At 39.5% G+C, this 25,457-nt stretch overlaps 1 protein-coding gene across 18 annotated transcripts in view; it reads right to left on the bottom strand.

Annotated features, from left to right (window-relative positions):
- Positions 1-1,599: 1,599 nt before the first annotated feature.
- The window catches only part of LOC6650182 (protein lap4), a 67,229-nt gene continuing 43,371 nt past the window's right edge, over positions 1,600-25,457 (bottom strand). For 8 of the 18 annotated variants that reach the window (XM_023180616.2, XM_023180604.2, XM_023180607.2 and 5 more), the window contains 7 exons: positions 21,180-23,138; positions 17,813-17,936; positions 16,625-16,934; positions 8,027-8,458; positions 7,329-7,464; positions 6,818-7,003; positions 2,019-4,436 (listed from right to left, as the gene is read on the bottom strand). In XM_023180616.2, the coding sequence (XP_023036384.1) occupies positions 2,736-4,436; positions 6,818-7,003; positions 7,329-7,464; positions 8,027-8,458; positions 16,625-16,934; positions 17,813-17,936; positions 21,180-23,138 (4,848 nt within the window). In that variant the 3' untranslated portion in view covers positions 2,019-2,735. Of the gene's footprint in view, positions 1,906-2,018; positions 4,437-6,817; positions 7,004-7,328; positions 7,465-8,026; positions 8,459-10,207; positions 11,802-16,624; positions 16,935-17,812; positions 17,937-19,650; positions 23,139-25,012; positions 25,040-25,457 lie in introns of those variants that run through there. The other 10 variants (XM_047010447.1, XM_023180608.2, XM_023180609.2 and 7 more) reach the window with 10 other exon arrangements.

Consider the following 25,457-nt stretch of genomic DNA (forward strand, 5'->3'; position numbering starts at 1 on the left):
TGTGCAAGTCTAAGGGTGTCTGCGTGTGAGCAAACAAACACTGGACATTTTTCAAAAGCTTCGACGACTACCAGCACCAGAAGCACATCTTTGTAGGATTTATGCGTGTAATGTGCAAAAATTTCAAGCAGCAAATGCTGTAAATTTATGTGACACCCCCCCGCGCAGAATTTCACCCTGTGCTGAGTGCTCTTTGTGTGTGTGTGTGTGAGTGTGTCCAAGGATATTTGTGTTTAACCAAGCATAATCCTATTAAATGTGACAGAGGACGACAATTGGCTGAATTTTTGGCCCTAGACAACAACCTAACTACACAGCACGGCACTGTCATGAGTCCATGACCCCGCCTTGCCTGCTCCTCCTACTCTAACTCCACTACAACATCAGTTGCATTATCAGCTCAGTGGAGTGTATGAAAATATGACAAACTGTTTTTAAGTTTAAAGAGCAGCGCCCTTGATCTCTTCCTCCCCTTCTTGGCTACATACACAAGTAGCTGCTGTTGGTGTTGTCGTCATCAACAAAAATGTGATTTTGATTAATGCACAGCGCATATTGGTGAGTCCGGGTTGCATTAGCGTCATTCGGAAGCTTAGCATCATCCTGTTGTTTCACCATATGAAGTGTTGCGTAAATGCAAATCTGTTCTTACCAGAGATCGGTCTTTCAAACCCCAACACCAATCCCATCCCAACCGTATTCATTTGTCTTGCTCAGCACAAGTTGTAGTTGCACTTGCCGTTGCCGTTGCAGCTGCCCATTGCACAGAAACATTGCACTTGACACATGCAACAAGAACTGCGAAACGAAACGAAACGAAACTTTCCACCCCCGTCTCTAATTCAATTGGTAACGTCATTAAATATTTAAAATGCAAACGCAAGCACCAAAGGCAACTATCACATGTGTTGCACATTTCGAAATCGAATTATGCACACTGTAGCAAACAGCAAATAGAAAGGGGAATCAACCAACCACCCCCTCACTCACTCTCTTACTTACCTTTCCTATCTATGTATGTATGTTTGTATCTAGTTGCAATGGGAGACGGAGGCTGTTGCCTCGACATGGCAAACGTTTCCGTTCAAAACTTCTTCCATGCTTCATTGTCAGTTTTGACAGGTGTGTAGTAACGATTTTCACATTAGCAGAGAGCCACGCCCCCGCCCCGGGCACGCAACTCTCTGGCAGGTGTCTACCTATCTATCTATCTATGGTTATATATGTATATATAACACTGGGTACACTGCATCTATGGCTTCTACAACGATGTCGGAAGACATTTTGTTGAGAGTTCTCTATATCTGGTTTTCACATTGAGTGGAGGAGATGACAGAGCGGTGGATAGGGAAAATGGCAACTTCTTCCGCCTTGGTACATATTCAATAAAGTGTTGAGATACCATTTTGTTTGTTATCAATGTCTTTAACATTATTTTTTTGACTGCATTTGCGAGTTGAATGTTGAACTAAAGTTTAATAGAACTTACCAGTCTATTCAATAGAAGACGCCTCCCTTACCCGCAACCGCATTGTAAATAAATAAAAATCAACAGTTTTAAAAATACAAATTCATACACATTTTCATTTTATTACATTTCCAAAAAATGTTTCGTTTTCGTTTTTCGCTCATTCTATAAATCTAATACATATTACATATAAAGTATTTGATAGATTGATTTTTACATTTATCAAAACGTTTGTATATTAGAAACTGAATTGTGCGGTATTTAGACTATCAACTGATTCATCAGCTATTTATGTATATATATATCTAGATTTAGTTTTATGTAGAAATAATAAAGATTAAGCCCGCTTAGTAGTCGGACAGTCGGAATGCTTATGGTTTTGTAGGATCATCGTAAATACTTTGGCTCATTGGCCACGCCCAGGTTTAGTTTTTGTGCTAAAAGCATAAAAAATGTCATTTTAATTTGCGAAAACTTTAAAAAAAATGTATGACAAATAAAAAAAAAAAAAAATAAAAAATTAAATCATAATGATAAAAGAAAAAACAACCTGCAGCTATTTTACCAAATGAAAGTTAAATGCAAACAAAGTGAAATTATTTAATTCAATTAAATAAGATTTTTGTTTCAATGAGTTTGGTGTTTTTCTTCTATTTTTTAATTGCCTGCTGCCACAATAATTCGTATTTGTTGTAGTTGTTGTTTATTGTTATTTGTGGTTGTTTGTTGTTGTTGTTGGGCGACATTCGATGATATACTGGTTTTAAAAAAAGCTTTAGCAATGAAATTGCTGCTAATGTTTCAGATGTTTTGTTGCTGTTATTGCTGGCTGGTTGCTCTTGCAGCTGCATTTTTATGATTAGTCACAAATGAGTTTTTAAATGCAACGACAATGTTATTATTTGCACAATTAATTAAAATATCATTAAGATATGCAACATATATGTATGCATGTATATATATGGGTGTATATATATATTTATATATATTTCTTTTATGGTACATACAAATAGTTGGTAAATAATGTAGAACGGCACATTAAAACATTGCTCTTTATTTTCAACGCTGATATGTGACTATTTATATCGGTATCCTCATATATCTACATACATGTGTGTGTGTGTGTGTGTGTATTTTTATGTGTATATGTATGTGCTGCTCTCTGACTGCCTGGCTGTCTCTCTGGGTAGGTGTGTGTGCGTTAGAGTATTTGTATAAATCACATACCGACTATGTGGCGTATACGTAATTTTTCATATTGCTCGTTCTATTTCTTTTTATTTTTACGTTTATTTTTGTTGCGATTGTTGTTGTTGCTAGCGTTGCTGTTATTACGATTGGCTGCTTTCTGACTGGTCTCTGGCCTCGGAATGCCGCTAGTCACAATATTGGATACCGTACGTGTAGTTGTGGTCACCACACTTGTGCCACTGGGCTCTGCTCCAACCACAGTGCCAGCAGAAACAGCAGTGCCAGCTGGTCCAGCCAAGGACTCTGTGGTTGTTGTGGTCGTTGTGATAGTATCACCCTGCTGTTGGTCGAATATCTGACGTTCCGACTCGCCAGCACTCAGGAGACGATTGAACAATGCCTCACCAGACTCGGAGGAATCGACTGGTCGTCGACTTTTCTTTTGCTTCTTTACCACCTCGGTCACGGTGACAACGGCTGCACTGTCGCTGGCGGCGGGCAATGTGTAAGTTCGTTGCGTTTCGACCACAGTTCCGTCATCGGCATTCAACAAATCATCGACAGATTTACGCAACTGCTTTGAGATCTCGGCCAGGGCACGCTGCTCTGCCTGCAGTTGAGCCAATGTGCCATCCCCAGGGCCGCCACCACATTGATCCAATGTCTGGTCCACTTGGGTCACTTGTTGATCCTCCTTTTCTGAAGCTTCCTTCATTGTGTTGTATGTCTGAGACTTTTGCAATTTACTGCCTCCGGTGGTGGTCACTGTATTGAGATTCTCGATTACCTGCGCGCCCTGCACGTAGGTTACATTCAGTTGGTCCTCGCCGTTGTCCTCCACATCTGAGTCATCGCTGTCATCGTCTGAAGAGTCACTGCTTTCATCTTCGTCGTCGTCATCGTCCTCCTCGTCATCATCATCATCGTCGTCATCTTTGTTGGACAATTGGCCTGCCAATTTAGCAATAATCGTATTGCGGTTGCTGTCCTTTATCAGCTCCTCGAGCAGCTGCTGATTGCCGTTCTTAGCATCATCGTGTTCGTTAGTCTTTTGAGTTGTGACCGCTGCAATACCAAAGTCAACAACATCGTCAATGGCATCACCATAGGCGCTCTCGTCGTCATCCCTTGCATCGCCATAGGCACTTTCGCCCTCCTCGTCGTCCTGGTCTTCTTCTTCCTCGAGACTCTTTTGCAAATTCAATTTGACGCGCTCGTTCTCTAAGAGCTCCTCGAGCACAGTTTTCATTTTTGCGTTTAATGAGAGCTCTGTCTTGCCAGTGAAGCCGCCGGGGGGCAGCACAAAAGTTTCACTGCGCAGCAAGGACACGGCGCCCTGCTCCAGTTCGTCTTCGTCAAATGGAGCTCCGCTCACTTGAATGGTACGGGCACTGCCATCACCGCCTATCACTGGATTCAGAACCTCCACAATGGTTGTCTCTTTGGCCAATGTCTGACGCAGTGCCAACGGAGTTGGCTTGATGCGAACCTTGCCCGACGAGACACTTTCAATGGAAGAGGGACCATAAGTATCCCCATCGTGACGTAGAAACAATTTCTCGCTATTGGCCTGCACTGTCACAATGGAAGCGGTGTCTTCTTCCTCCTCCTCCTCCTCCTCATCGTCGTCATCATCATCATCTTCGTAGTCTTCCGCATCGTCGAAATCATCGTCTGCATCGAGCTCTGGTGGTGGTTGAGTGTCGTCCAATGCTGCATCTTCCAATTCGGGCACTTGCAGTTCCAGGGAAATGATGCGTTCCTTGCAGGTCTCAACCTAAATTTAGGGGGGCACAATGCGAATACGTTTTGCATTTTCTTTCTCTCTCTTCAAGTATATATATTTGTCAGCGTACTAAATACTAATGAAATAGCAACAATACGAAAACAAACCAAACAAAAAGCAATAGGGAAGTATACAGATAGTGAGATCCACAACCAGAAGCATGCCAATATTTACTATGCTAAACCCATCAAAGAGCTTACAGCTAATTTATACGGCGAGAAATGGTAAATGTACATTTTCCCAGGTGAATTCATAAGCCTTAATGAATGAAATGTGAGTTGAGTTTTGCTAGGTGCATTAGAAACTCTAAAACACTGCAAATGGCAATAAGTGAAACGGTTAATGGTTAGTTGTAATGGGGACTAATTAAGTTTAATTCATCTTGTTAAGAATGAAACCAACACCGAGTATTGATTAGAAGTTGTGCGATTGCTAGACCGAAAAAACTAACAATAGTTTTGATAAGATCCTAGATACCTATTCTGTACTTAATCAAAGTGCTTTTTTACACCCGCTGAAGCCATCTATAAATAAATATATATTTAATTTTGCTCACTGGACAATGCATCAGAAAGTTTAACAACATATTTGTTCCCTTTTCTAGGCCTTTCAATTTAAAACCGACTTGTTGTGGAGAGCAAAAATCTTAATCACAGTGGCTTGTTGTTGATATGAGGAAGAGACAAAAGATTGTTCGCTGCCAGACAAAATTGCCTGCATTTTCTTTGCCAAAAAAGGAAAAGTCTTACTGAGCTTTGAATAGAGGACAGATAAGCCCGGAGTGGGCTGTCGCCAACAGATGTTAAAGCAAAGGCTTCCTGCCGTTCTGTATTCATTTGCTGTTGCATTTTTGGGTCGAATCTTGATCACCAGGGGAGACCCTGTCGGCGGAGTAGTTGACAATCACTTCTTTTTGGTTGATGGCTTGTGGTTTTTTGTAGCTGCTGTTTGCTGTGATTCGAGAAGCTTGTTGTTTATGTGCATCATTTTGTCTTCCGTTTGACACAAATTGAATGGGTAAACGAAACACGTGCCTGAGAAACCAAACAATAGACATCAAATGCTTTTTGGCAGCATGTTGTTTGTTATTTTTATTTATTTCAAAGTCATTAAAAATGATTCTGGCTCATGAAAACAAAAGTTTTGCTTTAATTTTAATGGACTTGGCAATAAAAAAAGCACCGAAAGCGCGTCATTATAATGCGTTTGCATACTTAAAAAAAATAAACAAAACAAACACCAAGAAAATTGTATCCAGAAACAAGCCTTAGTAGCGTAGCGTAAAATTGACGGTCGGTCGTCTTTTGGAGCTCCAAGCTGGTTTATGGACACGTGACAACAACATCAACAACAGAAGAGCATCAACAGCCAACAAGAACCCCCGCAAAAAGAGCGAGGAGGAAACCAAAGAACAGACAATGAAACTCTTTGAGGGTTATTGCCTCAAGTATGCCGGGTTTGCTTTGGTTTGGTTCGGTCCGGGTATTAAAACCGCGACACTCAAAAGACAACAATAACTGAAAATGATTTCTGTTCGTGGTAGTGCTACTGCTGATGCTGGTCCACGCACCTCTCTCACCTCTGTCCCTTTTTGTTCCGGTTCGTGTTGGATGTAAAAACCTTTTCGCGTAGGTGGTGGCTTACAAAAGTAGCTTATTGTCCTTTTTATGCGCTGCACTTTAGAGCGGTGGGCACGAGCACAAGGCGAAATGTCAACAAAATCCCCGGGCCAACCCTGAGCCACATACATTCAGCTTCTAGCTTCTGTGTAGATATTAAAATTTGTTTTTCTCAACAGCAAAGAGCAAACGACAGGATAAGGCACGACAGACTACAACACATTGAAGTGTCTTAGGCAGTTACAAGATGTAAAGATACTTTTCAATGTCTCTAAACTTTCCCTTACCCGTTTAGACCGTAGACTAGATCATGAGCTCTATAAAATAATTAAGACTCAGACTCTGTCGTACCCGAAATTCAATAAAAATCAAAAGTGTGTGTGTGTGTGTGGGTGTGTAGGCGAGGTTTTGTGTGCGAGCTATAATGAGTGCTTTATAATGGGTTGAAAATCTTTAATAGGTGCAACCAGAGTTACTACACTACAGAACATTTCTAAATAATTTTGAATGTTGATGAGAAACGCTTACTGTACACACGGTGGGGTGAAGAAGTGGTGACTGGTTTGGTTTGGGTGTAGAGGACAGCGAATAATAACCGAACAAAATGTGTAACTAAAAACGCTTTTGCAATTGCTAAATAAAAATCTGCGAAACGCATTTTTTTTTGTGGTGCCAATTGATAATACAAATTTGTATAGATTATTTTGATTTGTTTTTTGGAATATTTTACAAAAATTTTGCTTTAGTTCTAACCTCTGTTTCGATGATTTTCTCAATGTATTCGACAGTGCGTAATTGAGGTAGACCTGTAATGGGACAGGCTACCTCCTCGGTGCGTCGCACAATTTTCTCATCGAGTATTTTCTCGCGTTCGCGTACAATAACCGGGCCATCGCTTGACTTTATGGCAATTTTCGGAAACACTATTTTTGCCTGATGCTAATTAAGAGTGGAAAGAAACAAATAAGATCAATAAGGTAAGCAGAGGCAGAGAAGGAGATTGGGGCTAAGGCAGAAAGGCAGTGTTTGGTAGTTTGTCGTACTCTAACTTTTGATTTAAGCTAATAATATTTTTAATATTAGTTACATTTGGATCCATGGATTAGCACAACTTTTGCATCTCATTTGGTTGCTGGGTTTTTTTTTTTTTTTTTTAGTATTTTGTTGCAGTTAGTAAAGCGAACTATATAAGAAGATTTCATGATGTCGTTTTCTCAGGCATTCCTCCAGGCATAGAATTTAGGTTTATTAGTGTTTGGCTTACCTCGCTGGCTTTTGACTCGTGCGTGATTAGATCTTCGGTAACTTTACGCATATTTTTGATAACATCCTGAGCCTCAACGGCTCCCTGTTCCAAAGAACGTAGCCGGGCTGCTCGCCATGAGGCTCGTTTCTCAGCACTGCATAAATAAAATTAAAATTCAATTAGAACAAATAGAAATAACATATATGGAAGAATAGAAACTCCAACTGAATACTGAAGACAATTCCAAGAGCTAAAACAAATAGCTAAAAACAAAAAGTAATTACAGATAAAGAGTATCTAATTGAATTGTATATTTACAAGAAGTGAGACAGAGAGTGAGACAAAAAACACAGACACCGGCTAACTAATACATAGTTGAGTTTGCTGAAGGTGTTCCAAATTGATAGATATATAGCTATAGTAGATATAGAAATTCCATTTGTATATTTTCCACACACACACGCGAAAAGTGTGTGTGTTGTGGGTGGGTGCAATAGTTTTAAGTGTTTCTTTTATCTGTGTGTGTGTGATGTGTCAGTGTGTTGGTGGCTTGTGTGGGCGTATATTTCGACCTACTACTATAACACCTTCTAACAATCATTTAGCATGACCTCTGAACTTTCTGGACATATTTGGACCTGCACGCATGTCACCCACATATATTTCTCTGGCTCTTGTTATTGTTGTTTCTGCTGGTCGTCACGCTTCAAACTTACTTAATCATGGAACGGCTCTTGCCGCTGTGTTGTTGCTGCTGTTGTTCCACTTCCCCTTCTCGCTTTAGATACTCTTCCAAAGTGATGCCCGCTTCACGAGCCGCCGCTGCCTGGGCGCGACGATGAGCCTTTAATGTACGCACGGGTATGCGACTGCCACCAATTGTGGGTGTAGAAGGCCCTTCCGGCTCCTCCTCTGGTATGGTAGCCTCCTCCTGAGGCTGCTCCTCCTGTTGCTGCTGCTGCTGCTTCATACGTTGCTGCAGCGCGGGTGGTATGACAACTTTGACCTTTGGCTTGGGCAGCAATGAGGGCTTGGGCGGTTCATTTGCTGGCGTGTTTATGGCAGCTTTCAGAACCTGCTGCTGCCTGGGTATTTTGCTGGGCATGGACGAGGACGAATGCGTTGTCTGCGCCTGACTTTGTGCGGTTCTGTCATATTTTTTGAGATTATTTTATTTTTTTGGTTTTCGTGTTTGAATTGTGCAAAGAAAAACACACACAATTGTTATAAAAAATAAAACAAAAGAAAGAGTAAACCAAAAAATGAAGGCGAAATTGTTCGTCAAACAAAATATGCATGAGACTGGGATGAGGGGATATGCGGTTAGCAGTTACAAACACAATGAAGTTAATTTCGTTTTAGTCACATACGTGCGCTTTGGGTTACATCTTCCTTTGTTACTCATTTCCTTTCTTCATCCTTGTACTCATCGTCATTTTCATGCGCAACACAAACTTTGGCATAACAAGTCGAATTTGTTGTAATTAAAAACCAAGAAACATACTGCAAACTTTTCAAACACTGTGAACCCAAGCAAATTCCCCAGTCCCTGACAAAATCACTTTTTGAGAAACTTTGCCAACAAGTGCAATAACATGGCAGCTGGAGATTAGCGTGTTAAGGCAGACGGGCAAAGCTCAGAGAAACGCATTCCCAGACTGAGTTGAGTTGGACGTCGAGTCATCGTCATAGTCGTAGTTGGAGTCGGAGTCGGAGTCGGAGCAAAGACGAGTCATGTCGGAGTGCAATCTGGAGAAAAAGGAGCTGCATGTCGGCAAAGTCGTAAAACTTGCACAAAACCCCCATCTAGCACTATATAACTGTATATATGCAAAATTAATTTTAAAAGTAAACGGCATCCCAGAACTATTTTCTTCTACTGGAAGCTGGAAGCTTCAACCGTGACGAACTTTGTGGCCTGTGGCCTTTCTTTCTCTTTTATTCGCTTTGCTTTTTCTTTTTTAATTTTTTTTTTTACACCCAACTGGCTTTTGTTTGCCACACAAATTGCCACACACTTTCAATTCAAGTTTAATTCGAAATTATTCGCATAAAGCTAAAGTCGTGGCAACAACTTCTGCTTGAGTGATTTATGTTTTTCAATTTGCTCATCTCGTCGTCGTCTACAACGTAGTCGACGGCATTTGGCTTCTTGGCCAGGGAGCGAAAGTTCACCTAGGAACACAAGAAAAAAAAAAAAGATAACCAAAAGACAGGAAGAAGAGCAGGCAAAATACGCCCAGAATTGACCCAGTGGATTGCACTTAGAACATTCTGTTTCTCACTTTTTGCTTCGTTTCCTCTTTTTTGCTTTGCTCTTGTGGCATTTGCCTGACTCGTTTTATTCATTCATTTGTCCTTTCGACTTTTTAAATGAACTTTGCACACTGGCACTCAATCTGGCACCCAAGAAGGTTGCAATTGCCAACGACCCGGAATGAAGCCTGCGCGTAGTTAAAGTATTTAAACGCATTTATGTAACTTTTCCAATTGACAGATTTATGCTTTTGCAACGACGACTACAGAGTACTATAAGACAGAAACTTATTCGAATTGAACAGAAAGTTTTCTCTATATAAAATATTTCTTCCCCCCTGACCGTCAGAAATAATTGCATAATTTAAGTTGCTAAATAGTTGAATGAATGAGAGAGAGAGAGAGAAGAAAATGAACATGTTTAAAACCACAACCGAAAAAACACTTAAAAGTAGGTTAAATTAAGCATTTATGCAACAAAGTTGATGCTTTTACCATTTATTTATAGAATGTGATTGTATTTTTTTTTTTATAACAAAAATATATATATGTATATAAATATCAATATGTGTAGAGAATAAGTATGGCACATGTGAGAAAATAAATTATGTTGGTGATAATTATGTCAATGAGCCCGTAACCATGGTAAGTAGGTAAATTTATTATGTATATATAGATAATTATCTGGATGCGAATAAGTAATATTAAAACTATTTATAAAATATATATATATATATAAATTGTTAAATACATTGACAACAAAACACATATACGAATATATATTCATTTCCATTTACAGAAAATAAACTTAACGTTCTAGGTTAACACCTATTTAAAGTCTGTGGTTTTACTGAACTTGAAAAGCTGAATAACCATCCATCCTATAATTATGAACATCAATAGTAAAAACTACTTAAAGAAAGTACAATAAATAAATGGCCCTTGATTGATGACTATCGACAATAATGACAAAAATATACAACTAATTAATAATGCCTTTCACTATTTCTGTTTTCCATTCATATATACCGTGTACCTGGGCCAAAAAAGGGTAGCTCATAGTCAGTTAATTCAATATACGTTTTATAAGCAACAATCAGATCAGTCTGTTTATATGTACGAAAAGTGTAGCACATTATTGTCACAATATTATCTGACTTAGTAACGTAAGTAGAGATTATTGAAATAAACATCTGATTAGTTACAGAAAGGGTTGACAAATGCCCCAAAAGGTATAGGGTATCTTACAGTCTGTGCACCGACTAAGAGAGTAATCGGTTTTTTTTTACTCATCGTTACTGTCTCTCTATATATATTCTATGTATATGTATGTATAACAGCAGAGCTTCAAACCCGCACAGATTGAATAGGAGGAAAGGCGACAAAATAGGCAAAGAAAGAGGGCGTATAGATGAACTAATGGGAACACGAAAAGAACACAGAAAACTAATGAGTCTTTTTGTCCTGCTCTAAAAATCATTATTTTTAATAACAAACATTTCAAAAATGCAAAATGCATATAAATTATGCAGGCAACGAAACACCGCCCGGCAACATACACTTTTGCCCCCAAACTGTATGCTATGTAAAGTATATAAACTATCTATGCATCTGTGTCTGTGTGTGTATGTGTGTATCTATGGATGGGTGAGCTGTTTAGTGGTTTGTCTGGATATGTATGCGTGTGCATTTTAAAAACGTTGCAGGTGTGTAAGTGTGCAGGAGGTGTACTCAAAAATCTCAAGTGCTGACTGTACAGACAACACCGAGTCACTATCAGTTGTTGTTGTTGTCGGTTGCAAAGTTGGGCAATTTGGAAAAAAGGGAAAGAGAGAGAGAGGTATAATTAGGCTAATAAAATGCATAAAAGTAACAGAAAGAAAGAAGGGACGCCACAGTGGAGGGTAAAAAGGACCTTAACACTAGGTTTCATCAAGTGCCGTCTAAAGTGTGTTGGTGACAAATGCAGATTTCTTTTTTTTTTTTTTTTTTTTTGTTTCGTTTGTAGAGTATTTAAATTGTTAGTGCTTAATAGCTAACTTATAGTCAGAGTCTCATGTTGAAATAGATAACTTATTTATATAGTGATAGTTAAAGTAGATATAGCTTTTTTTGTTTTTGTTTGTTAATCAGTTTTCAAATATCGCAACTTAGTCAATAGAAGGTGTGTCACATTCGCATTACAGTAGTGGGTTTTAGTTTCTAAATACTGCTTCAATTTCTTCAAGTGGATTCCTGTAATAAGTGAGTGTAAAGAGCAGAAACAGAATTTAACAAACGGCAACAAAAAGAATAACAAAAAGAAGCAAACAATTAAAATATTGTATTCCCCTTGGTTGCGTAAATAATAATAATAAAATACAATATTGTTGTATCTTTTCTTCCTTTTTCGGTTATTTATGTATATAGCCCTGCAAATTTCGAATTGAGCATATGCATTTTGGCCAAGATGATAGACATTTTTGCTAAAGTATAATAACGGCTATCATCGATATATATCGAATAACTTGAAGATGAATTGGGTTCAAACACAATTGTTATTTCTTTCTCTAAAACACAGCGGACATAATATTATATAATTTACATTAATTATTCCAAAATCGGACAGTGAACTAATACAATTATTAATATCATTTCTATATGTTCCCAATCAAATTTAAATCCTTTCAACGCAAAATTTCTTTATTTATTCAGTTAAGAGAATAGATAACAGAATCCTTTTCTTTTTTGTCTTTTTTGTTAACAACAATTGACCAAAATGCAATGTTTGCAAGAGTATTTAGGAACGGCATAGCCGGAGTTTTTTTCGACTCTCAGGTTTTTCCTTTTTTCTTTAATATGGTTTTCTTTCCCCATTTTTGGTTTGGTTTTTGGTGCTCGGTTTTTCTAAATTGTAATTAATATTTATGCGCCCAAAAGCAACAAACAAAACAAAGCAAAATGCAAAACTGGAAAACAAAAAATAAAAATAGAAAAAAATTTAATAAAATAAAATAAGAAAACAAAAAGCGTCATTAACGCCCTCATTTTTAGCTTAAGGTCAAATTATGCTTTTATATCAGAGGAAGAAAAAACAAACCAAACGAAACGAAACGAATACGAAGACAAGAAGAGAGACAACAAAATGCTTTGATTTGCATACGAGACGCGGTCCATTTGTGGAAGTTGAGCAGAGCTCAGCTCAGCTGAACGTAGCGCCAACGCTATAAAATATAAATTAATTTATGCGCAATCAACAAAACATAAATATTTTCATATGCATAGGAAAAGGAAAAAAAAACAACAGCAACAAAAAATACATACATAAAAATGTAAACCAAAACTAAAAACTGACCAATTGTCTCTGTCTCTTCGACATTTTTCAGGGTCAACTGCTGCTGCTGCTGCGGATGCTGACCAAAGAAGATAAAACCGACGAAATGGACAACAACGAAAAAAAAAAGAAACCAATTGAAAGCGAGAGCGAGGGAGTCATCCGCAGTTTTAAAACCAAACTAACTAATAATAGTACATAAATTATCAAACAATAAATTAGCCGATTAATGCACGACTAAGAATTCGATTGCGTTGCCGCCATCCGCCGCCGACGCCGACGCCGTCGCCATCATCTTCATCTTCATCTGGGGAGAACAACGATCAGTTAGTTTTTTCTGTCGTCGCCACGGAAGCCAATTTGATGTCGCAAAAAAATTCATAAACACGGATCTATCTACTGGGCAGCCTTTGTGCTTCACAATTTTTATAGATTTCGACGAGTTTAATTTGAATATAAATACAAATAGTTTTGAAGAACATTGCTTTTTGCCGGCTAATTTGCTATGAATTCTTCTATTCAGCATCAACTGAACGCGTCAACGTAAATATATGCGCAAACTTAAAACAAGAAACAATATTTATCGAACGGGGGAGGAGGAGAGTTTTGAGAAAACCCAAAATGAAAAAAAAGTAGAAATTCTTGCTAGAAATTTATTACAAGGTTATTAACATCATGTTTTTTTTTCCCCCCACCCTTCTTAGTTATGAATGCCAAGGCTAAACGAACGGCAACATAATAACACACATTTAAATTTATTTTATGTAAAGCTGTTTCAGCCATCGAGCTATCTGGGGAGTCGTTACCAAGTTTTTTGTCAGCTGCGCCAATTTGGCTTCAAGGTTGTAATAGTAGTCTACTATGTGGATGATTTGGGCGCAGAGAGGAGGGAAGGAAGAGAAGGTTTTTAGCTGAAGCTGGAGTTGTTGCTGGAGACGTATTATTTACATCATTTGTTGGCCATGTATAATAATAACAAGATTCTAATCGCTAGGGCCGGAGAGGCATGAAGTCATGCATTATTAAAGAAACATCATTTCGTCTTATAAACTGGAGATTAAAACAGGGAATTATGTCACCATGCCGTAACACAAAAAGTGAGTAAATTTAATGTTTTCGCAGGTGAAGTTTGGCAATCCTTTACCTTCTACTCACACACTTTGCCGAATTCCTCCCCAAGTTAATGACATGCCAAAAGAGTTTTGTTTTTTATCCTTTCAAGGTCAGTCTAATGAAATGTACATAAATGCTTCAAAAAGGAATTATCTTGGCTAAACAATATTTACACAGGCATTTCATGCAGACATCGTTAAATTAGGAAACACACTCGACAACACTAAGCTACCTACCAAGCAGGCTGGCAGCCAGCCATTCAGACAAACAAACAAAAAGAGACAGTTGTGTGTGCTATTTGATATGTGGCCAACTGATGTTGCCTTTGTTGTTGGAATTGCCATCTTTATGCCATCCTTATTGCTCATTTGTGTACCCTAACATTGTTGAGATTAATGATAGTTTAGAGCAGACTAAACAGAATTAAAATTATCCATGGCAAGAGATAGAATTTGAAATATGAAAAATCTTTATTTAATAATTCACTTCACTTGAACTCAAACCTAATTAAACTGATTCTTAGTAGAAGATTACCTAACTTCGTCTACAGGGTATATATTGTGCGGTGGAGTGTTAACACATTTGACTTGTTATTTGCTATGGGTTTTTTCTTTCTCTTTTTTCTGTTGGTGCCATCCTTTTGTGGCAACCACAAAAAACAACTTGGGGCGTTATTGTATTAAATTTCTTTGTTGTTGCTCATTATATAATGTTGTTAGAGTCAACCCCCTAGAATCAGGTATGGTTGGGTTGTGGCACCTGCAACTAACCAAAAGCAGTCGACACATGGTTGCCGGTTTGTATGAATGCTGCCAGATAAGAGAGCAACTACCTGGCAGAATCTGTCAGACATTCGCGCTTCTTTGTTGGGTTTCGTTTTACTTTCCCTTTTTTGTCATGACAAAACAAACAGCAGGATCAGCAGCAATGAGCAACGCTTTGGGATTACGTGTTGCACATACAGGGACAACCGGCAAGGCACTGTTTGAGAATGGCTAATTAATTAGATTGCCAACAGTTAGCTGTTGGACATTAAAAACGCATCCATTTTGCGGAATAGGTATGATTAGGCTGGCTAGCTAGTCTAGTGGTTTGGCATTTCGAAATGTGGAGTTCTGCAATGCATACTTAACATCAAATCATAAATTCTCTCATCGGTGTGATGTTTACGTGTGCGCGTGTTTATGAGTGGGAAGAGGGCAGTGAAGAGGGGAAATGGACCCTCAAACGCCTCCCCTTGAGAATGAGCAAACGCAATTTGCGGAATGCTCGAAATGAAGTTATTCAATTGTAAAAACAGCTGGCATTGTGCCACAGGGAATTCAAGTGCGCCATAGTCTTTATTCACCGCCCACCAGTGAGAGAATGTATGTACATTCATACGTACGTACACTCAACGCAGCCCATAGGCAATGAGACCACGATGCGTATACGCAATGCTTGCCCCATCTTGGCCTGGCAAGCGTTAAGTAACGAAGCGCGGAATTGCTTAAATTTTAAATTCTCCCAATGCAGCGGCGTATCCTAGATAGATGGGAGGGATTGATTTCCATTTTTCTATTTTTAACGATTTTAGCTGCTTGTTGTGGTATTTAGAATATTGCATAAAAAATTGGTTAGCAAGCTGACTTTATGGGGGGTAAATCTTCTTCCGTCTCCTCCTTCCATTTATTCTCCGACACGACCACAACTCCCCTTAAAAATGTTTATTATACCTGCAGACGCTACTGCTTAAATTTATAGATAAGAAATTCTATCTGGGTTTTTACTTCATATTAAAAAGATTTCTACTAAACAGAGTCATAACATGTTTTAGCTCCTTCTCATACTTAACAACAAGCAACGAAAAACGAAAAAAAAAAAAACAAAGTTGAAAACAAAAATATATGTATGTATATATGAAAAAGAAAGCAAAAGGCTGGAAGGCGCTGTTTGCCTGAGATCCACGAGTCCAGACAACGCTTAAGTGCTACATAAAACTTAAAACAGCTTAGGGCTTACTCACTTATAATCGTATGAACGTATATTAGATATCTGTATATGTATATATAGGTATATATATATATGGTATGTTGTAGGGAAGAGAAAGAGCATAAGCTTCTGCAGGGCATGTACTTACTATAAAAGGCCGCTTAGCTATATATCTATTTAATAACAAACTACGTTTCAATGATGATGAGTAATTCCTCCGTCAGTTGACTGGCGTGTAAGAAAAGTGTATGTGAGTTATGGTGAGAGTGTGTGAGGAGAATGTGTGTGTGTGAGTCAGTGAGGTAATCTAACTTAAAAGCAAGGTGAATTGAAGCGCTTTGCACCGGCACCAGAGAACCAAACCAAACCAAACCAAAAGGCATCTGCAGAAACTTTACCAATAAAACTTAAAAAGAACTTCAGACGAGAAATATAGAGATTATTTTATGTATGTATAAAGCAAATGCACAAACACCGGGTCTAATAATTTTTTATGTGTATGTGTGTATGTATGTGTGTGGTTGGTTAACATAATTGCATAATTGAAAGGTGATATGTAAACGTGTCTGCATTTCTTACTTGATGTATATAATAATAATACGAGGGAACGAATATGAAAAGAAGCGCAAACACATAAATTTGTGAAGGGGAATTCACTCACCTAATGTCCTCCGCATCATCTCCAAATTGTGCCAATACCACATTGTCAACGGCATCTCCGAGGCCAGTGGTCGCCTCCGCCTGGTAGCTATCATCTTCACTGTCATTCTCGTTGTCCTCGCCGCTGCTGTTGCCAGCACTATTATCATACTGCTTATCGGGATGCCGGCCATCTTTGTCCTTGTCAATGTTGTCATTGGCAGCATCCAATAATCTAGATTTCTTATCACGACGCAATGTTGCAATTTTCCTCTCCTCTTCTTGTCTCAACTTTTCGACTTCATCCTTTGACAGGAATGAGAAAACTTTCTCTGTAGCAACAAGCAAGCCCGAGAGTAGTCAGAGAAACGAGCGAGAAAAAAATAAATGAAATGTAATTCAAGAGAGAGAAACAATTTCTATCCCTAACCCTATATTTTTGCCACCCAAAAGCCTTGGAAATAAATTAGGAAATTAAGTAAATAGCGATCTGTTGCTCACGAAACTTAAACTTGACGTCTGTCTGTATAGTTTCCCTGATGTTAATGTCTGACTGTTTTTATATGGTCTTTCTTTTCTTGTTGGCTTGTCAAATGCATACATAGATATAGTTTCGACTACATTCTATGTGCCCTTTGTTATGCAAAGCAGAGCTTACCATAAGATGCCTGAAACCGAAGTAAGTGCTTGCAGTAACAAAAGAAAAGGAACAAGGCCAACTGAGGTCCAGTCAAGTGGCAATTGTATATCTGGCTCTTGCAAGTTTATGTTTCTCTTGATTGTAGCTATAGAGAAATTATTCGTTTTTTATTAGTAGTGCTTACCTATATCCATTTCAATTAAAGATTCGATTTGAATGTTATTTACCTAGTTATTTAATTCTTACTTGCACTTTAACCATGTAATGCTTTCGAATTTAGAATGTATTCATTTGTAATATTTGAACTTCTAAAACAATTGATTTTACTCAAAGATGAAATGAGCTATATTGTTTAAGTATTAATTTAATAAGGCAACATTAACTAACAGACAATGAGCTACATTTAAATATTAATTTTTTATATTTAAAAATAAAATAAATTGACGTTTTCTTTAACTGGTTTGCTGCTTATACTCAAAAGATTTTGTCCATTCTTAGATTAGTATTTTTACATGTACCCGTAAATAACAGTACATTGTACTATGGTCAATAGGAGAAAAGCCGACTTACCTGTCTTTTGTGTGGGCTTGTGTTGATCCTCCATGGCGGATTCAAAGAAGCGTTTTTTATCCGACACAGATTTAGGCACTTTTTTTCCTGCTGGTGTATTTGGAATTGCTTCGCTTTCCAATGGCTAAAAAACGAAAAAATTGCATTGGTCAATAGGCATGTATAAAAATCGATAAACAGTTAAAAAGGAAAGTTTGAAAGAATGAGAGAGAAGTTAGACCAAAGTGCCACACAATGGCGGCTGCCATATTTTCAATTAAATGACTGGGAACAACTTGGGGAAAAGTCAAAGCTTAAAAAATCCAAATGACCATAAAGAAAATTGATGGCACTACACAAGTTTATTAAAAAGCAGATGGATGGCAACAGTCATGGGTGGTTGTTGTTTAGGTTATTTTTTTTGTATATTTTTTATTTTTCCCCCTCTCCAGAGTCAGTCAGTCGACCAGCCGGTGGACTTTCAATCATAAAGTGACCAAGCAGAGAGAAAGACCGAGCTTTGTTTTTGTGCCCGTGGGCCATCATATAATTTACTGCGAGAGGTGGTAGATGAGTGGATGTTGGTGGTATACAATATAGGGCACAAATTACAGCTGTGAGGGTTAGGAATGAACCAGGCCATTTATCACCCAAAGTCATGTACTGTCCGTTTTATGCTTTCATGCAATTCCTTTCGGTTTTAGGCAACACGAGACGCAGCACTAGGACCAGCAGCAGCAACAGCAGATAAAGCCAATGGGGGCGTACTCTGGGATAGTTAGTGCTTGCGACGACCACGACCACGATGACGACGACTAGGACAAAGTCATTAAATGGAAACCGGGCAAAAGCAAAGGCAAGGGCAAGAGCAAAAGCCAGCGTTAAACTGCACAAATTGCAACCTTATACGAGACAGAGACAGAGGCAAAAAGACCCAGGCTCATAAATAAACGACAGACATGAAGACAGGGAGACAGCCAGTCAGGCATCTAGATAGCTAGCTAGGATTCACCAAAGGATAGCATCCAACAGTGGCAAGGGCAAGCGGCAAGACGCCCATACACGACCAGACACACACACACACACGCAGAAGGAGAGAGAGAGAAGCTTGGTTGTATTTTTAGCAAAGAAATTAATTTCGTATCGGATTTTTCGATTTTCAATTAAAGTCAATACGAAGCAGCAACACACAAGTCACCCTGCAGCGCCGCTTTCTTTCTCTTTCATTCTATTTCTTTCTCTAGGACTCCATCTAGTATATCTATAACGCTTCGTTTGCCTTTTGCACTACTCAGCAGTCAAACTAATAGAAATTTATTGAGCCATGAAAGTGTTGAGAGTGCGCCAAGGCAGCAGTCAGGGGAGAACAGGGAACAGGAAATGCAGCCCTGGACAGGGCATTAAAAGCTAATAAGCCATTGAATAATTCAGATAGTTTAGTGGTATTGCCAATTCCCAATGAAAGTGTGAGTGGCGAAAGGTAGTCGGTGCAGTTGATTGTGGGTGGAATATTCGATAGTGAGACAACATTTGCCACGATAACAAAGCCCTTATCGCCTATAATTAAGAGTGTTTTCAAAGATAAGATTAGAAGAAAGCAAAAAATAAAAAAGAGCGAGAAGAGCTGCTATATAATAGGGCAAAATAAACTGACAAATCAGTGCAGTGTTGAGCCTCGATGCTAACAGAACTGCTTCAGGCACGAGAGATAATGAACTAGTTCCGTTTGCGTTATGTATGTCAAGGTCATACGATATCTGTTCTGAAATCCTTATCTTATCTCATATCATTTTTAACATTTAGTTGAGTTGGTAAAGCGGAGGGGACAAAACAAAATGAAAGAGTTGCCAAAAACGGAATCGAAAATGCAGAATAAACTTTTATTGGGTGCCTTAAAGTATGCCATTGAAATTTTTAAATGTGGTAATTGTCGCTTTATAAATTATTATTAAAATCAACTTACAATTTGTACATAAATGTTAAATTTGTATTCATTTGACTATGTGAATTCATTTGTGTGTGTAAGTGTGTAAACTGTATATGTGTATGTATTTTGTATCTTTTCTCTTAGTTTCTTCGCTCTACTTAGTTTACTCGTTGTCGTCCTTGTGTTCGTTTTCGAAAGAGAATTGGCCAGTATCGAGGTGCAGGTCTGTGCCCCAACAGTTTCAATCAGCGTCAAATTAAACCTGCCCCAGACATGAAGGTGAGGAGTGAAAATGGCAAAGTATTGGTGGGTGGTTGTTGTGGAAGGAATAGCTAAACTTGGTCCGCTGGCTTACTGCCACTGTTGCTGCTGCTGATGTTGCTGCTCAATTTCAGCTGCAATGTGGTGCAAAGTCAACAAAAAGTTGCATCTAATTAGCAGGGTGGAGGTGGAAGTAGGTGCAGCCAATGATGGTCACCGCCCAAGCCAATCAATCAATTTAAATGGCCATCCACTGCAAACGAAAATATTGAAAATTGCTCGCAAATGGACGATGCGGAGTAGACAGAAAAGTAAGGCGGTAGAGGAATTGGAGTGGTCGTGGAAGCCATTTAATTGATAGCAAAAGGTGTTAGAATTTAATTAAAATGTATGGCCTGGAAGGTAGCAAGACCCTCCCCGGCTGAGGTAGGACAATTAGAGGCTTCCTCAACTTGACCCAATTGAAAATGCAACAGGAGAGGATGGAGTAGAATGGAATAGAACTTTTATCTACACAGTTGTCTCCTTGCCGGTGGGAGTTGTTGGGGTGTGGGGCAAAGTGGCATAGCGTGATGTCGGTGTTGTTGCTACTTCCAATTGTGGCTGGGATTGTGAGCGTAGCTTGAAACTGGCCAAGCCACGTAGACCATGGGTTGGTTTTTGGGCCACCGGTGGTGCGGGGGCCGTGCGCAGTTTGTTTGGCTTTACGGGTCGTTTGGGCGGGAGTGGCGGCGGTGTGGGGGATGTGGATGCGCGACGCGATAGCGAAGTATCACTGCTCCGACGCGAATCAAAGAACGAGGTATTACTGTATATAGCCTCCTCCTCGATGGTCGAATAGATTTCCTCGGCTGTCTCATAGTAAGCCGAGGACGAGGCGGAAGACGCCACAATGGGACCCGCTGCGGTGGCCTTGGCTAGCAACAGCGACGACGTCGAGGAGGAATCTATGGAAAAGGAGCTGCCTGTGGCTAGAGAGGAATTCGATATGGCAACTCGGGTCGTGGTCATGTTTTGGTAATTGCTATTTGAGTCGGGGCTGACCACAATTTCCGAGAATGTTGGAAATTGCATGGCGGCATAGGATGGGGATGGTGAAGAGGCGGAGACGGAAGCAACTATGGGACTGGTGGCTTTGGCTGTTGTTGTTTTCAGTGATGGAGCAACGATACGCTTAGACTTTCCACTCGTTTCACTCACCGATAGTTGTGCAGATGGCGAACCTGACGATTGGAGATAAAACACCGCCGAGCCAGCGGCTGGCGACGATGATGAAGACGACAACTGTCTGGTCGTTGGGTCGCTGGGCAGCAGGACAAGATTGAATATGGGAGCGGACTGTGCACCAGAGATACTCGGGTGTAATGTAGATGGGGGTGGAGGAGGTGGTGGTGTCTGAGGCTGGCTCAGGGTGAGCGTATTGGGTTGCTGTGGTTGCGGAAGACTGGCATACTGCACGGGCAGTATTTGGGCCGTGGGAAAAATTTGTGTGGGCGACCCAGCGACCAGCAGCTGCTGTAGTTGCGGTGGCATATCCATCAAGCGGTTGGCAGAGGTAGTGGTAGTGGCAGTGGCAGAGACATTGGAAGAAGATGGAGAAGACGTTGATGCGTTAGTGGTGACAGCGGTTAGTAGCGGCTCATGCAAATGACGTGAGTGTTGGGCAGGTGGTGTGGGCGGGGGAGGCAATGGCAGGTTGTCAATGTCAGTGTCAGAACTGTCTAGAAATGGATTTGTTACCGCATAGCTAGTGTTGCCCGCAATCGGAATGGGCGGAGCAGGTTCAAAGGGGGCCCGCAGCTGGTTCCTCAGCTCGTTCTCCCGCAGAAGAAACTCACGATGCTCTTGAGGAGTCACCAGAATGTTGTCAGGCGAGTTTTCGTGCACAAAATCGTGAGGCCTTCGTTGAGGTGGCGGCGGCAAAGCCTCCATATACAGTGATTCTTCGACAATTGACGGAGTCGTTGAAATTGGGGATTTGGGCAAGGTGGCATAATTCACTGGAGGTGGCGGAGGACTTTCTCTTGGACGCCCTGGCTTGGCGGCGACACGCACTGGCAGCTTCGCTTCCACCTGATGGATTGTGTTGGTCGTGGCATCATGTTCGAATACCGCAAAGTCACCCTTGCCGACGTCGCTGGCTTGGAATGTCTCCAAAGCTACGTTTCGCACAAGATCAGCCTTCTTCAGCAGCGGTTTGGGCGGCACCTTTGGTCGTGCATCTGGTCCGAGTAGATTCTCTGTAGACTTTGATATCACAGTATTGGGGGTACTGCGACCACTGGATAGCGATTGCTCGAGGAGATCTTCATTGGAGCGTGAGGAACCAAAGAAGTACTGATCACGAGGCGAGCGTGGCGAGCGGGGTGACTTATTAATGGCTCTGGCTATTTGCGTGTACTCATCATCCTCGGGAGTTGCATATCGGAAGGGATTCTCACGTTCGAGTTCTCCTGGACGATCTGGTGAGGTAGCTCGGGATACTCGTTGTAGTTGTGGTGATTCCACCTCCCTAATACGGGCCACAGTGGGCACAATCGGAGTCAGCTTCTCGGGACGACGCTCTAGGGTGGAACTGGCTGAAGAGCTAGGACTGGTTGACCTTAAAATACCCTTTCTCGGCATACGGTTACGTGTTCCTGTTCGACTCTCCTGTTCTGAGTCATAGGCACGGCCATGACCGTCAGGAGTGCGGGAACGTGAACGTTCGTAGTCCGATTTGGAGCGTTCATCGCCACTTAGGTCGAAGCTCACAGATTTCCGATGTCCACCGGCATATTCTGGGGTACTGCGACCCGAACGGGATGGCTTATAGGGACGACAATCACTCTCGGAGTCACTGGTATAGCGGCCTCGTCGCCTATCCAAGTAATCGGAATCTGTATCGGCATAGGAAGGCGGCGATTGCAGATCAACGGGAGGCGAACTCTCTATTTCGTCTTCATCCTCCTCGTCGATGGCATCGATGTCGTCCATGTGTCCTCCATCATTTGCATCATCATCATCGTCGTCGTCATCTATAATATACACAGGCTCTGCCTTTTTGGCCTTCGATGGGATAGCCGCCTTTGCTTGGCTTCTGCTCTCCTCTTCCTGATTCTCCAGCATTTGCTGATAGGAATAGCGTACCCCACGGTCTGGCGTCTGTGTTCCACGCTGCTATTGAATTTCGAATATATTGTTGGGTTTTTTTTTTGTTTTTGGGGGTTTAAATAGATTTTTAGTTAAAATTTTTATTGTTGTTTTACTGGTGCATCAGTTTTTTTGGTTTTTGTGTTTTGTATTTTCACACATAAGCATTGAACACAAATTTGCAATGTGCGATATTATTAATTGTGGGTGTTGATGGATTACTGATGTATTTATATATATATATATAAATTTTATTGCAGATGTTTGAATGGGTGTACGTATGAGTAGAGTGTTTTTATTTTTTCATTTTTGGAATGAGCGATGATTGGGTGATGGTGCTCGAACGATACAGATTTTTGTTGCTGTTTTGGTGAGCTTCTCGAAGCATTCTCGCACAATCTGTACTCCATTAGCCAATTACCAGTGAGTTACGTATGGGATTTTTGCTTGATGATACGCTGAGTTCACGCTGATGTGTTTTTTTTTTGTTTTATGTTTGCCAATATTCTTGTTGATGAACTTGATGAGCTCTCTCTTTAACTCTCCGCACAGTCAACGAACGCACAATTAAATGGAGACAGAGACAACAGACAAGGAACAAGAGACAAGAACTGGCAACTGGCAAGACAACGCAAAGAAAATAACTAATTAATAAAATAAACTAGCCTTGACATGAGTCCCTTTTGACAAATTTTTCCCCAAGAACTGCAAATAGTTAAGCTTTTTTTATTTTTGTTTTTTTTTTTTGTACGACAAATACATTAAGATTTATTGACATTGAAAATGCACTCTTCATAATTCCATTTACCTAGCCTTAAAGTTAGAAAAAGTAACAACAGAAAAAAAGTGACAAAACGATTTAAACAAAATGGCAAACAAATTGGTTTCATAGTATACATTCCAAACAAATGTCGAAGTTTTTTTTTTAGGTTGAAATGTATCTTCACAGATTTAATAAATAATTTAACAAAAACTTTATATTCATATAGGGTTATAACAACAATTTGTCAGGTTTCTTTGGCATTTTGACAATACTTCCATTCTCTTTCTTGAGTATTATTATTTAGTTGCACATTTTTTTTTGTTCTTGGACCTTTTGTGTGCTTGCCACACAAATTTCTGGGTTACACATATAGTAATAATAATAGAGTTTTTGTATATGTGTATGGGCATGAAGGTGTCTGTATGTGTGTTGGTTTTCTGTGAGTTTATGCATGTAGATAGTAGGAAGTAGCGTTTCCGTAGGGTACATATAAACATCGAAGGACTCCCCCTATATATATATATATATTTTGAATATGTAAATGTGCCGTAAAAACGGCTAGATTTTACATTTACATTTCATTGTAGACAAAACTTACGACTCTCTTTCAACTAGTATAACAGGGATTTTGTTCAAGTGATTTGCGTGCAAATTTCTCTTTTACAGACTGCGTAAGTGAACTGAGCTAGTGAGGATAAGTGATATTGAAACCATTTTCTGTATCAAAGTGTCTGACTGTGTGAGTATGTGTTTAGTTATTTTCATTTAGTTTTCAAGTTGGACTTTGTTGGGTACAATTGTAGATCAACTAAGAACTTAGACAACTATATATACAATACGTGGCATATACATAGTTTCTACTGCTGTGTCCTAGGTTGTTGTTTGTTTTGTTTTGTTTTTTTTTTTTTTTTTTGTTTTATATGCATGTATTTTTAGTAGTAACTGCTTTCATCCTTTTTTTGAACACACGCTCAATTAGTTTCCTCATAGTGACTGTATGGATACTTTTATGGGAATATTCACATATACATGTATGTATACATAAGTATAATTTTTGTAAGTAGTTGTTGCCATCTGTTTTTCATTTTGTTTATTTTTTTCAATTGGCATTTTAAACTAAATATTCAGTCTTATAGTGATAAATATCCGCTTGTTAAGCAATGCGCTGCAATGAAATCAATTCAATTCCAAACAACAACGAAACCAAAAAAAAAGGAGGAGTAAAAACGAAACAAAGCCAAATGCCAGTTGAGATTGAAAAAGGAACGAATAATAAGTACAAGAGTAAAATAATAATAAAAAAAATAAGAAAAAGAGAAACAATATGTTGAAAAGCAGCGAACGGCGCGCCCATTATTGAGAGCAATAAAGAAGAAGGACGAGAAGAAGATAAGAGAGAGACATTTTAATGGAAATTTCTTTCTGCAGTTTTTTTTTCGTTTTTGAATTATTTACATTTACATTTATTATACGTGCCATCTATATAGTAGTAGGTAGGTATTGTATATCTGTATATATATTATTATATATATTATATTTTTTTATGCTGCTCTCCCCTGTTTTCTTTCAATGCAAATTCAAAT

This window comes from Drosophila willistoni, chromosome 3R (assembly GCF_018902025.1).
Source record: "Drosophila willistoni isolate 14030-0811.24 chromosome 3R, UCI_dwil_1.1, whole genome shotgun sequence".
NCBI classification, from domain to species: Eukaryota; Metazoa; Arthropoda; class Insecta; order Diptera; family Drosophilidae; genus Drosophila; species Drosophila willistoni.